Below are 15,400 nucleotides of genomic sequence, written 5' to 3'. Positions count from 1 at the left end.
TCCACAAACTTTGACACAATCAAAAGCTATTTCGTCCAGTTAACAAAGAGGCGTCTAGTGGTCAACAAGGTCTACACAAGCGGAGGTCCACTACACACAAGTAGTCTCTGAGAGACCGTTCATCTAATCACACCACAACTTGAATCATTTGCATATCTGCCTGAGATGGAACTGCATGCCAAGTTTTACAGCAAAACGACAACTTTTTCTGGGAGCTTGATTTTCTTTTTGACAAAGAGTGTATATTCTTCAATTTAAGAATGCAAAGCGGACAAATTGATAGGTTTTCCAGAATAACTGAGCCCATATTGTCAACACTTGTGATCCCATAGAGGAAGAAGACATTGCTTACTCTGCAAGCAGTTCTTGGATCTGGTCTGGGATGTGTTCTATTACAGTTATTACATCTCATATATAATTGATGGTAATGTACATGAAAGCATATCAATTATGCAAGAGCAGTATGTGATGCTTTTACTTTTATAGAAACTAATGGGGTTTTTCTCAAGCATTGACCATTATACATTTATTTTATCTCAGCTCGATATGGAATTTAGGCATGTTATTCTTTACTAGATCGACCCGATGTTCACTACACGAATATAAAATGTTTGGGAAAATGGTTGTAAATGTTTTAAGATCTGCCGAGCCGAGGATTCAGCTTGAACTGTTCACCCTCCACCGCTGGGTCTTCCACGTTTTGGGGACATAGCAATAGTCAAACTAGTAAGCATTGCTTGACTCTCCCTAGCGGCGCTCAATGTACAATGGTGGCTGACACTCAATGTAACAAACTCAAATTTTATGATTTTATGGCGGCGGTGGTGAGGATGTACCAAATCTAATGACACCAAGATCATCCACCAAAGGTCACGCAAAGGGGTCAAAGTGGGGTGCAAGAAAAAGCCTGTTGGCTTTTTTTATAATACATAAAATATTTCAAAAGTGGTGGTTGTGAACTGCTAAATCTGCTGGGTTAGGTGATTATTTAGAGTGTCACTTTAAATTTGGAGCAGATATGTAATATAAAAAAGCCTACAGGTCTGCCTGTCTCCGTGTGTGTCTGCCTGTCTCCGTGTGTGTCTGCCTGTCTCCGTGTGTGTCTGCCTGTCTCCGTGTGTGTCTGCCTGTCTGTGTCGCTCGCTCTGCCTCACATAAGATGGTTTTACAGCCGCGGTGAGCATGTGTGTCATCTAATGACACCAAAACCATACACCAAAGTTACAGCAAAGGGGTCAAAGTGCGGTGCAAGAAAAAACATGTAGGCTTGTTTATATTAGATAATATCTGGCCCAATCCAAGAAGTAGGCTGCCTGTACACGGGCGTTTTTGCATTGCGTTCCTCGTGGCAGTAATCCGGCCGCGGGAAACGCTATGGAAAGCGCAGCCCCTCCTGTCCATGAGCGGAGAATCATAGCGATTCTCTGCTCGTGGGCGGCAAGTCGCAGCATGCTGCGAATTGCCACGATTCTCTGTGGCCAGCCTGTCAGAGATAAAATCACGCTAGTGTGAAGAAGCCCTAATTTGTTTTTGGGACTATATTATTACACATAGGATGTATATTCATCATTATGCTGCCTGTCTGCAGTTTAATATGCTAGTAATTTCCTATTGCAGTCTGCACATTGGGACATACAATGGTGGCGCAGACCGTATGTGTGACGTGTGTGTTGGGGGTGTACGCCTATATTTCTATATGAGAGCAGTAATACATATATAGCAATGACTACTGGTAAATGTTAATGCAACAAAAGTTGCCATAAAGTAATGTTTCATAAAGATCCAATCACCTTGTGTCCTAAGATGTTATGCCCCGTGTACTGTAGAAGATGGAGGCATTTCCAATATCCTATCAGAAGCTAACGATGGGCGCTCTCCCTGTACCTGCGGTAGAGCTATGTCATTACCCTTTAGGAATCTATAGCCCTAGAGGCTGTATGTATGCGTGCCGAGGCTCTACTGTCCTACGCTGCGCTGCCGGAGGCTGTATGTATGCGTGCCGAGGCTCTACTGCCCTACGCTGCGCTGCCGGAGGCTGTATGTATGCGTGCCGAGGCTCTACTGCCCTACGCTGCGCTGCCGGAGGCTGTATGTATGCGTGCCGAGGCTCTACTGCCCTACGCTGCGCTGCTGGAGGCTGTATGTATGCGTGCCGAGGCTCTACTGCCCTACGCTGCGCTGCCGGAGGCTGTATGTATGCGTGCCGAGGCTCTACTGCCCTACGCTGCGCTGCCGGAGGCTGTATGTATGCGTGCCGAGGCTCTACTGCCCTACGCTGCGCTGCCGGAGGCTGTATGTATGCGTGCCGAGGCTCTACTGCCCTACGCTGCGCTGCTGGAGGCTGTATGTATGCGTGCCGAGGCTCTACTGCCCTACGCTGCGCTGCCGGAGGCTGTATGCTTACATATAAGCCCATATATTCTACATTAAATTCAATGGTGGGAAAAAAAGTGTGTGAAAAATGGAAATCCTGCAAACATTTCCTTGATCGGCCTCTCTGTACAGTCATGCCGTCTTGTCACATTTTTGCCACAGTTGTAACAATGTAGCAGTGGTGCAGCTTCCTGCCCATAGCAGGCCCTGATATCATCTGAAGGACTTGGAATGTGGAGCTGCTGTACACACTACCAGACCATGTCGTGGGAACCTGCCACCTGCCTAAGGGTTCATTCACACAAGCCTATTTGAATTGCATATTACATACAGAATGTACACATGTATAACACGCGGTACATTGCAGTAATTCAAATACGTTAATTTTCGCTGTTCCACTCACATTAGGGGCTCTTCATTTTGTATAATACGTGCGTTAATAAGAACGCCACATTTTTTACTTTCCCATGTATTGCGCGCGATAGAGCCCTCTTTAGGCTACATTCACAGGGGCGAGCCTGTATCGGCCTGATATTGCGCCTGCCAACGTGCATTTTACACAATGGATGCGAGACTGTTTTCATTCAAAACATCTTGCATCGTTTCTGTGAAATTTGAGACCCTCCAAAGATAAGACATGCAGCGATTTTTAGCCTCCCCTTGCATCGCCGTGAGGGAAAAGTAGCTCATGTGAATAAGTCCACTCAAAATAATGGAATTCATATTCGCGCATCTCACAACGCACAGAACTCGCGTTAGATTCTCGCTCGTGTGCATCTCGCCGTAGGATAATACTCGGCCTTCTAGCCTTTTTATCGTAGGCCACATTGACATGTGTGGGAATTCCATTTTCCTGCTGAGTTATGGGAGCAGCAAAACTGAATCCCTACCCAAATGGATCCGTGCTGTGATGGAATAGATCCCATTGACTATAATAAGGTCATCTGGCTTATATTATGCCATCCAGCATTTCCCCGATACAATGGCTCCGCATGCTGCGCTGTTCTCTCTGGGATTCTATGCTGGATCTGTGCCAGAGGCACCGAACGGAGTATCCAGCTGGCCTTAATGAGATGTGATATATATGTGGCACTATTGTGTATTGCCGTGAAAAAAGTAGATTTGCATATATTATATTACAAATATTGCCTTCTTGTTTATTAGAAAGTCTGTGATTGTGGCGTCAGGAAAGGTGTCTGGATGGTGGTTGTATATTGTAGCATCTATTTCAGGTTTCTTTTCTACTGATGGCTGACATTCTTATTTTCTGGCATCCCTTCGTACTAGTTACTATAGATGACTCTACTGGGGCATCACCCAGTGTGGTGCCAACTATGGGCGCATACGGGTATGACTACTTCAGGAGTGCAGTGAGGGCACAGTATGTTCACTTTACAACACAGCACGGAGATCTTAGCACTACCGCCTTTTGTTCTGTACTTTGTCTTAGAGGCTATTGTTCTCTTGCACATACACCCATGTTTGTTCACACCTTGATACCTGTGGTCTACATACTGGGAACTGGATATACACTGATTCTGACTTAATGCTTATTTAACTCTGCTTAGGTTGGAAAGACTATTATACGGGTTATTCTTTCCAAGACCTAAATGATGATCAAGCGGTTGGTTTCAAATCCCAGTTATTTGATTTTATTTATTTATTTTATTTTTTTTTTAGAAACTGGAAACCTATTGCAGAAAAAGTCCGCAAGGTCCATCTAGTCGGCCCTTATATTATTTCTCTCTTAGGACAGCTCTATGCTTATCCCAGGCATACTTCAGTTCATTTATCGTTGATTTTCCAACCATGTCTGTTGGAAGTTTGTTCCTAGTATCGACTACTCTTTCAGTACAATAATATGTCCTGATGTTGCTTCTGATCTTTCCCCAACTGATCTCAGATTGTGCCCCCTTGTTCTATTGTTTAGCTTCCTAATACAAACAATTCCTTCCTGAGCCTTACTTATACCATGATCATATTTAAAGGTTTGAATCATGTCCTCCATCTCCCTTCTCTTCTTTCCTCCGGGTTCTACAATTCTTTTAGGGTGGTTTCACATCTGCAATCGGGGATTCTGCTTTCTTCCCACATTGGGGGAGCAGGAAAGGGGAATCCCTGCGGCCAAACGGCTGTGTCTGTGGATGGAATTGAGCAGCGCCGGACGGACCCTATTGACTATAATGGGGTCTGTACGCTTTCTGCCCAGGTGCTCAGCTTTTGGATGGAAGAAAAAGTGCTGCATACAGGGCTTTTTCTTCTGGTATGTTGAGCCAGATCTGTGACGGACACTCCAACGCGGATGTAAAATTGGCCTAAGTCTTTCCTGATAAGTTTTGTTCTTTAGACCTTCCACCATTTTTGTAGCCAGTCTTTGGACCTGTTCTGTTTTATCAGTCTATCTGTAGATGAGATCGCCAGAACTAAACACCGTTGTCCAGATGTGTTCTCATCAGAGCTCTGTACAGTGGGATCACAATCTCCATCTTTCTACTGGTTATACCTCTAGCTATACAGCCAAGCAACCAATTTGCTTTCTTTGCTGCCTGACTGCCCTGTGGACTAATTTTATGGCTGTCAGGAATCAGAACCCCCTAAATCCTTCTCTTCTGAAGTCCTGGGTAACGCAGAACAGCTAATTTGATACTCAGTCTAAAGATTTCTTTACCCTAAGTGCAGTATTTTACATTTGGAAACATTAAACTGCAGTTTCCATTTTTTTGACCATTTATGCAGTAAAAGGCCATTTACACGGGATGATAATCATGAAAAATTTGTTAGTTTACTATTCGTTTACTTTACTTTTTCTTTATCGCTCATTTTCAACCAGTAAGGCCGCCTGCAGGCACGTGAGTTGGATCCGGCGGCGAGGATTCTTGCCGCGGGACCCGACCCGAGCGCCTGCAGGGACCAGCGCGTACTTGCCCGCGGCTCCGGCTGTTTGAAGTGCCAGCTTGCCGGGCAGCCGGTGCATGCGCAGACCGGAGCCGGCGGCGGGTGAGGGACATTTCTGCGCGGGGCTCTGCGAGCCCCGCACAGAAATAGAGCATACCGCAATTTGTTTGCCGCGCGACATTTCGCACGGCCAAATCGCCGCCGTTTGCATAGGCTTGCGTTTGTTAACGCAATCCTATGCAGGCTTCCAGCGGCGGAAATTCCTGCGGGAAATCCCGCTGCAGAATTTCCGCTCGTGTGCAGGCGCCTTAAGGCTAAAACATGCGCATGACATTGCCAGGAGTATCAACCCTATTGAACACTTTTGCTTTTTTGCATTGATGGTATAGTCCCGAAGTCAAATAAATGTTGTTGTACCACTTTACAAATAAAGCTGTAACAAAGGAAATTTGTACAACTTCTCCCAATATGTTATCTGTAGCGAATGACCATGGAGTAATGAGTGTAGTTCTGAAATGTGGTGTATATGTGTCCTGCACAGTGATACCCCGCTAACTTGCTGGCGTACGAGATTTCCAGAGGACAATGGTTGTAACCCAGAAACTAATACACATTGTAGTGCTCACAGGTTTGGACTGATTGGCTAGATTTTCGTAGCACTTTTTTCCATGCTGTAACTAAGACTGTAACGTCTTTGACCCAGAGAAAGAAATGTGTAGTAAACTAAGGGGAGCGGGAAAAAAATGAATCACAGACTTTCCAGATGACAGTACTATAGCATGGGATATTGGATATAAACAGCCTATCATACTTTAAAGGGGTATTTCGTAGATTCAAAGTGTGAGTTATATCCGTCATGAGGCGATAACATAACCTTTTGTAATATCATGTTACCACTGGCTTTACAAAGCGGCAGAGATATTGCTTAATCTGTGGCCTGCATCCAGTGGTTACGACCTGTACGCTCCGCTGTACTACTGGTCGGGCATGCTCAGTGCCTTCACATTCTGTAACGATGACACTTTGTACAGTCGTGAATGCACACTCATGCACAGTAACTGGCAGTGGGGCATTGTGGGAGATGTAGTTTTGCACTCCCCGGTCATCATTTTAAATAACGTGGAACTCTGAAGCTGTTTGTAAAGCAGCGGTGGCGGAGGTTGGCAAAAAAATTATAGTTTGATAATTTAGATGAAAGTTTAGGATAATGGCAATAAGTGGGAACATTAAGAAAAGTTTTGCCCAGTCTCTGGAATACCTCTTTAATGTTTGTCCCGAACTTAGCAGATCATTATTTGTGCGTCCTTCCTGAAGTAATCTCCCATTTATGTAGATTGACTTTCCACAGAGTTCTGTAACCACCTCTCTGAGGGGGTGCCTGTTGTTGGTGGTACTACACAATCTGTGGCAGTGCCTACATAAAGTACATGCTGCTGCTCTTTTTTTATTTTCTTGCTGTACTGCACCCAGAACTAGCCTTTATGCAAATAAAATTTATGTTCATTAATTACCTTTTCCCTTGGCTTGTGTAATTATTAATGTAATTTGGCTTCAGATCTCGTAATCTTTGCTCTTTAAAATGTTGTTTACCAGTTTGACACACTTGATGTATTGTTTTTTCCCTTGTATCTTACAGGTGTCCCCCCACTGAAGGGGAACCGTCCACACTCCTTCTGATGGGACACGGAGTGCCGCCATGTCAGAGGTGGGGGGTGGCAGTGGGCGACGCCGCCTGCTGGATGAAGAGTTCACTCTGCAGGTTTACCCTGGCAGCATTTCCACAGAAGTCATCTACTGCCCGGTGCCCGCCCGCCGGCACACCACAGCTGCTGATGTCATTGATGCTGTCATTACGGCACTACGCTTGGACAGAGCCAAGTTCTATGTACTGGCTGAGGTCAAGGAGTTTGGTGGAGAAGAGTGGATCCTCAACCCTACTGACTGTCCGGTGCAGCGCATGATGCTGTGGCCTAGGCTTGCCTTAGAAGCTCGGGGGTCTGGGGAGGACTATCGATTTCTCTTGAGGGAAAAAAATGTGGATGGCTCCATCCACTATGGAAGTCTTCAGTCTTGGCTAAAAGTGACAGAAGAGCGCAGGCGCATGGTTGAGAGGGGTTTCCTTCCTCAGCAACAGGGGCTGGAGTGTGAGGACCTATGTGGATTACCTGATCTAAGTGAGAGGGCACTTCTTGAAACTCTTAGAACACGTTTCCGACAAGAAAAGATCTACACTTATGTTGGAAGCATCTTGGTGGCGGTTAACCCATTCCGTTTCTTACCAATCTACAACCCTAAGTATGTGAAGATGTATGATAACCGAAGGCTGGGAGAACGGGAGCCCCACATATATGCAGTGGCAGATACTGCTTACCATGCTATGCTCCGTCGGCAGCGGAATCAGTGCATTGTTATTTCTGGGGAAACCGGCTCCGGAAAGACTCAGAGCACAAATTTTCTTATCCATCATTTGACTGCCCTTAGCCAGAAGGGATATGCCAGTGGAGTGGAGCAGATAATACTGGGTGCTGGACCTGTGCTGGAGGTTAGGATATTGCCTATTTTAAACCATGTGCCAGACATGATGTATAGACCTGTGTATGTTTACTTCACCGTAATACTCTATATATTGTCGTATGCAAGGCCGCCAATATAAAAAAACAATTCCAGCTTTATTTTTTAATCTGCATTGGAAAAATTAAATGACATGATGAGATTGGTTGCTATGAGCAACTTTTTTTATTGCCGTAAAACTTCCCTAATTTGCTTAATGAAGCACTCCCCTAATTTTTTTCAGGATCTATAAATCAGCCAGTATTGCCTTGTTTAGTTATTCCTTTCTAGCTAAAAATTTTTCTTCACATGGGTCATGTGATGTCATGTTGACTCCTCCTCTGAGAATTTCTAATCTTTGTGTTCTCTGAATGGGGTCACTGTAGAACTTTTTGTAAATGGACTGTACCACACATATTACTTCTGATGGTTAGAGTCTCCTGTCACACAGCTATAATGAAGGAGATGACAGTTCATCCTCCAGGAGTGTATAAATATGGTCTTTAGATTATTTAGGTTAATAATATTTACACTATCCAACCAGCAGATAGAAATGGTATAGCCTGAAACTAATGCTGTGCTGATGCATAATGGGATTCGTGCGAAAGTTAAAAAAAAGTCTCACTCTCAAAATGACGCCTGATAAGCATCAGACAGGAGGCTGTACTGTATGTACAATATACAGAGGAAACATTCATAGTGTGGCAGTCAGGTGAGGGGTGCAGGCATGGAAAATTGTGTTTTTAGGGGAGTGCTTCTTTAAAGGGAACCTGTCATAACCTTTGAGCCCTAAAAGCTGTATTATGGAGCTCAAATGACAGGGAACAGGGAATCTGTAGAGCAGTGTTTGATACTCATCGGGCACCCCGATGTGTCCCCTCAAAGTTACTGCTCGCTCACAAAGTGACTTGTTTCAGCTTTCTCTGTGCTCACGTTCTCCCATTCATCTCTATGGATGAGTGTGAGCACAGAGTGGCTGAAGAGTTGCTGGGTGCGAGCGGCAACTTCGAGGGAACACTGCACTAGAATGTGGTGCCTGGTGAGTATAGACACCGCTCTCCAGACTCACTGTTCCCTAAACATTGAGTCCCATAACATGGTTTAAGGGGCTCAGAGGTCATGACAGCTTCCCTTTAAATCTCTTAATTGCACAAGTATTGAGAAATTCACGTAAAGCAACTACAGATCATTCACTTATGCACGTTCTTTGGCCATATTCCTAACTACGTGTGCATACACATAAACCCTTCCTTCATTCGTATACCGTATATACCGGCGTATAAGGCGACGGGGCGTATAAGACGACCCCCCAACTGTCACCTTATACGCCGGTATTCAGTGGAGAAAAAAAAAAAAAATTTATTACTCACCTCCCACGGCGTTCTGTCGCGCTCCGGCAGGATGTCGCTCGCTCCGGCAGGCTGTCGCTCGCTCCTCGTCCCCGCCGCAGCATAGCTTTCTGAATGTGGGGCTTGAAATCCCCGCTTCCAGAAAGCTAATACACACGCCGGCAGCCATGACATCATTGAATGGCTGTGATTGGCTAAAGCACACGTGGCTTCAGCCAATCACACTATTCAATGACATCATTGAATGGGTGTGATTGCTAACACGTGCGCCTTCAGCCAATCACAGCCATTCAATGATGTCATTGAATAGTGTGATTGGCTGAAGCCACGTGTGCTTTAGCCAATCACAGCCATTCAATGCTGTCATGGCTGCCGGCGTGTGTATTAGCTTTCTGGAAGCGGGGATTTCAAGCCCCGCATTCAGAAAGCTATGCTGCGGCGGGGACGAGGAGCGAGCGACAGCCTGCCGGAGCGAGCGACATCCTGCCGGAGCGCGACAGAACGCCGTGGGAGGTGAGTAATAAAATTTTTTTTTTTTACACTTTTTTTTTTTTGTATTACCGGCGCATAAGACGACCCCCGACTGCAGAGCAGATTTTTCGGGGTTCAAAAGTCGTCTTATACGCCGGTATATACGGTACATACTATTCCCATAATAAAAAAAAACCTACTTTCCCAGACCCATTGAGCTACATGCCATAATAGCCATCAACTGGTAGATTCCACACTCCCATAGCCTCGGATTGCCATATACATGAAGCCCATTAACTGATTAATGCATATTATTATATGCATCTTTTGTCATATGTCAGCACTGTTGAGTAATGGCACCCATGAGTCTGTAAATGGGTGCTACAGGAGTATGAGAGATGACTTGGTGTATGTACAAAATTGATAGAAAAAGGAAAGGAAACAGTCTTTATAGTAGAGCAACTTAAGAAACTTGTAAAGTGTGACGTGGGGTACGTGCACAAGGTGCCGATCTGCAGCAGATTTCAGCCAAATTGAAACTGAAGGGGTGAAATGTGCTGCAGATCTGCACCAAATCAGCGATGTGTGAACACAGCCTAAGGAGAGACTATAGAGGGATGCCTTTTACCACAAATATGCACAAAAGCGACTATAGAGGAACATATGCATAATGAAAACCGTTAGAGGTACCTTTTATACGGAGCAATTATCGTTCATGGAGCCGCTCAGAAAATCCGTTGAAGTGTACCAATGACAGTCGTTCATTTGCTTTTATACAGAACGATGATTATTAGCGTTGTCTACTGAAATATCATGCCAATTAGTTCAAAAGTCTTTAAAAACTGAACGACTGTGACTTTACACCAGGCGACTTTTCATCAACCAGCAGCTATTCTTTTGGTAAGCTGAAACTAAATGACTAGCAATTTATCGCTGGTCACCCGGTACGTGGCCATGTGTACACTTATCGGCTATCGTTTGAGGTCACTCTTTCGAAGGGATTATTTGGCTGATAGTCGTCCCATGTGAAGGTGCCTAAGACTAAAGGCCCTTTTACACGGACCGACTGGTCTTTCAAATGACCGCATATCACCGCGAAGGTCGTCGTCGATCCTGCAGAGCGTTTACACAGTAAGAATTGATGCTGGTTCGTGGTCTTCTCCTCCGCTTCTCGCTCAGCGTTTCACCTTCTATGGGAAGCGCTGAGCAGGGCGCATTTACACGGGACAAGAAGCCAGCGAGCCAACATGGTTTTTTAAGCTAACAGAAAAATCAGCTTAAACAACGGCGAACAACAAAGTGAGCTTTTTTTTTCACATTCACACTAAACGATTATCGCTGAAATTTGTTCATTTGAGAGAATTTTGAGTGATAACCGTTGCGTGTAAATGGTCCTTAAAGGCAGCTAGAGCGTAAATGGTTGGTTAGCGCAAACACCTGAACAAAAGGCATAGGAATATGTAAGCTTCTGCCAGCTTAGAGGAGGACTTTATAGGCTTGAGGCACAAATGTGAAGCTTGATGCCACGAGTGCCTTCAGAGTCGTCATGTCCTCCATTTAATGTACACCAACTATGGTGCAGCATGTTCTTTCTCTTCGTGGAATGAGCAGTGGTCACTCATTATGTGTTACGTGGCAGTAATTAAAGATTACCATTATTGCCTTCCCCTAGAATACATTCTTACATTTGGTGTTATGCTACCACCATGAAGAAAGCTCAGAATTCAGGAATCAAATGTTTGTGAATTTGTAAGATGCTTTCATTCGTTTCCTTTGTTCTTTTCATTCCATTTTAGGCTTTTGGAAATGCTAAGACGTCTCAGAACAACAATTCCAGCCGTTTTGGAAAATTTATCCAAGTCAACTATCATGAGACGGGAACAGTGCGGGGGTAAGACTGGCGACCATATGCAGATTGGTGGTAGATTGTATTGTCGTTGCTTTGTATTCGGTGTATGTTTATCTGTCTTGTATGTGTTTGTTAAAGGATGACTTTTACTAGTTATTGTTTTACTGTTGTCAGCCTGTGGGAGCAAAGTTCCCAACATTGTTATACATTGTCCAGTAGTTACAACCTGAGACTAAGAACATCGAAGGCATACTTGGAGAGTTATAGTAGTGGGTACGATTACACCCACTAACCTGCCCCCTTCGAAGGGCAAAATGTGCAAAATTAAGTATTTTCTGGGTAACTGGCATTACATGATCTGTGTCAGTGCTTCTGATTGACTGAGGGAGATCATGTGGTACTGTTTGCCCGGCACTGTTCTTGTCATATGGCAAAGAGGCGGTGGACTTATAAAGTACCTCCATAACACTACCATGAATTAATGCATTCATCTTTCCCAGCGGCGGTCAGCTAGTGCTAACATCTTTGTTTGCAGCCTGTTCTCTGGGATAGACTTTTAGTGTCCATGGCTTTTGGAAAGAATGATCGAAGTCCACTTTTTAACGCTTCTAAACGGAACCTGTCATTTTGTAGATTGTTGTAGAATGCATTGGTGAAAGCAGATAAGTCAAACAATGATCATAGTCCATTCTAGAGTTGTGCAAAGAAACCATGGTTGCTGGAAAATCGATGCAAACAGGACATGTCCCAAAACGCCAATGCATTTTTTTGGTCCATTGTACCGGTGCCAGTTCCCATTTCACATATACAAACAAGAGAATGGAAAATACCATCTGTAGCGCTCCATACTGTGCAGCATCACAACATTTACCACGGACCTTGGATTTTCGCAAAATTCACAACACGTAAAGATGTTGGAATATTGAATAGTCTGTACTCTGTTCTGATTACATGTGGACAAATACAATGGTTTGCAGGCTCTAAAACAGCTTGTGCCAACGGAATACCATAATTACCATGACAATTTGTGACAATTGGGCAACATTCCAGGTGATGATTAAAGGAAAGATAGAAATGTTTTTTGGTTTTTTTTATTATCTAACCATGTTTTCCACTTTAGAAATGTTCCCTACATGTATTACAGTGTTTAGAATTCCATTTCATTGTATACTTTAGGCTTGACGAGTCGTGAAACGTTTAAATTAAAATGATGAATTTTGAGTAAAAGTGGTCCTGGTCATTTCCCCCCAAACCTTCGTTGGTTCCTGCTTGCATCTCCGTAAAGGCCCATTTACATGTAACGATTATCGCTCAAAATTCGTTCAAACGGCCAAAAATCGTTACATGTAAATGCGGGCACCGTGCAGTTTTCGTTTGAATGATGATTTTAAGATGAACTTAAAATCCATCGTTCAGCTAGTGAGAGAGTATCTCTCACTAGATTGCAGGCTGTTATCTTCATGGGAGATGGGAGATAACATTGTAATCTGCCAAGAGCCACAAGGAGAACAATGCAGCTGTGTGGACATGTTATTACTCACACACTGAGCTCTGCAAACAGCTCATGGAGACCCTTTTTACATGCAAATGAAGATGATTAAGCGTTAATGGTCATTAACACTTTATGCAAGCAGATCGCAAAATCTTTCAATCTTTCAGGCTTTTGAAAGATTATCTGTGCGTGTAAATGGGTCTTTAGATTCCTACCTCCAAACCAAACATACATTTCAACTTTCACATTTATGCCACTCTAAAGAATAATACTAATGTTTAATGGAAAAAATGTGGTACATTGTGACGGTGCTTTAATAATGCCAAGAATATTCTGTGCAGAGCTTATGTTGAAAAGTATCTACTGGAGAAGTCTAGGCTGGTGTACCAGGAACAGCAAGAGAGGTGAGTGCGACCAAATGCTGGATATAGCAACCTTTACTATGAAGAGGTTATGAATGGTTTTAGACTGGATTTGAAGCTGCCTGGCTGCTAGAAGTGTCAGATTCTATAGTAGTGGCTCCTGACATCTTGTCCATCCATGGCTGAGACAGCTGCTTGTGCTTTTGGACTCCATTCGCATGATGTGACTTTTGCTGGATTTAAGTTGTGCATTTGTGTACTTTCTCATTGTAAATCTTACATGGGGATTTAAGCATTGATGCAGCAAGGTCTGGTCACCTTAATATAGATGCATTGAGTTGAACCAATAGCATGACACTTTTTTTCTTAATACATGCCGCTTTCTAATTCTAGCCTTTCAGGGCAGGCTGATATTGACATTTATCATACAAATTGAACTAATATGATATTAGCTGTAGTGCTTTTTAATTGCAAAACAAGTCAGATTGTGCTGTCCAATCCAATATTTAATCATTTTTTTTATACCAAAAAGTTGTGGAACAAACTTTGTACAAAACTACTGGATGTGCTTTTTATCTACTTATTTTCTAAAGCCAGTAGAGGATATCTGCCACAAAAATGTGCCCCATAAACCAGTGCTAACAGTAGGCAGATGCTAATCGGACATGGGGGGGTTCTTCCTCGGGGGAGTTGTAGACATCAGTCATTAGGCAAGGGGAGGAGCAGTGGAGAACGGAGACGTGACTGGAAGAGCCAATACAAGTAGGCAGATGCTAATAGGACATGGGGGGGAAGGGGGGGGGCTTCTCCCTCGAGGGAGCTGTAGACAGGCAAGGGGAGGAGCAGGAGAGAACCGAGACAAGACTAGAAGAGCCAATACAAGCATGTAAAGGCAGATTATGTCTTCCTTATGCCTGCACTTTTAGGGGAAAATGGGGCACCATCCTGCGCATCTGCATAGCACCTGCCTACTGTTGGCAGTGGTTTATGGGGCGTATTTGCATGACAGCCTTACTTTAAACGAACACATCTCACTTTTCAGAAGGTCTTAATTTTTGGCTTTCGTTGAAATAGGTTTACATAATTTGTAGTTAATATAGTATAATATTATTAGGCATCTTTTTTCTGCATATCCTCAGCAGAGACCTCTTCCAGATTTAATTTGAATTCTATAGATGATCATTTTCTGTATTGAATTGCCTGTTGATTCTTTTGTGTAACTTTATTCTGTGTGGAGACATACGTCAATTTTGTAATTAGTTTCAAAAATAGATCTTTGTTATGTGGCTTTTGGTTCTTGAAGCCACTGTTTGGAGCTTTGCCACATGGGTACATAATTTATTGCAGTCATCCCTAACCACTTCCTCTGAGCCGCCCAGAGGGACGTCTGCTTTGCCAGTTCTGGGACAAGTGTTGGCAGCATTGTTTAAAGCCAGGACACAGAAAGTTCACGAACATATATATACACATAACACTGCATCTAGAGTGCTTTGCATAGCTCTCCATTTTGCACATTAGTTAGGTTTTATTTTTTTTTGTTCACTATTTGTTATTGTTTCACCTTACTTTTATCCTTCAGTAATAATATTAAGAAGCTTTGAGGTGTTCACCATGTAAGATCTGAATGTTTCAAGGACAATTTAACTTTTGAAATAAATTATAAAAGAAATTATTGAATTTTGATAGGAATTATCATGTTTTCTACTATCTGTTGGCTGGAGCAAGCGAAGAGGAGAAAACTGAATTTCACCTTGATCGTCCAGAAAGCTATCATTACCTAAACCAGGTGAGACTTGAATAATCCCATGAGAAAAATAAGCACTTGCATGGATGTGTTTTATTCAAGACCAAAAATAATGAATCTATTAGACCCTTTCTTCACAAAAGATTTTTGCTGTCATGTACACTGATGTGCCAAAAGTTATGGGACAGGAACAAATAAAGTGTATGACTCCATCTAGCATGGCGAAGTGCAGCAACTTGACGTGTCATTAATTCCACAAGTGGATGCATGATGTCTGGACGGATGTTGAGCCATGGATTTTGAAGATGCAAGATC

General features: G+C 43.4%; 1 protein-coding gene across 3 annotated transcripts in view; it reads left to right on the top strand.

Moving 5' to 3' along the window:
• The window catches only part of MYO9A (myosin IXA), a 123,065-nt gene that overhangs the window by 17,934 nt on the left and 89,731 nt on the right, over positions 1-15,400 (top strand). For all 3 annotated transcript variants that reach the window (XM_066592333.1, XM_066592331.1, XM_066592332.1), the window contains exons 2-5: positions 6,905-7,810; positions 11,435-11,529; positions 13,321-13,383; positions 15,028-15,127. In XM_066592333.1, coding sequence (XP_066448430.1) covers positions 6,965-7,810; positions 11,435-11,529; positions 13,321-13,383; positions 15,028-15,127 — 1,104 coding nt within the window. In that variant the 5' untranslated portion in view covers positions 6,905-6,964. The remainder of the gene's footprint in view (positions 1-6,904; positions 7,811-11,434; positions 11,530-13,320; positions 13,384-15,027; positions 15,128-15,400) is intronic.

This window comes from Eleutherodactylus coqui, chromosome 2 (genome assembly GCF_035609145.1).
Source record: "Eleutherodactylus coqui strain aEleCoq1 chromosome 2, aEleCoq1.hap1, whole genome shotgun sequence".
Taxonomy (NCBI): Eukaryota; Metazoa; Chordata; class Amphibia; order Anura; family Eleutherodactylidae; genus Eleutherodactylus; species Eleutherodactylus coqui.
This window is presented reverse-complemented; position numbering and strand designations above follow the sequence as displayed.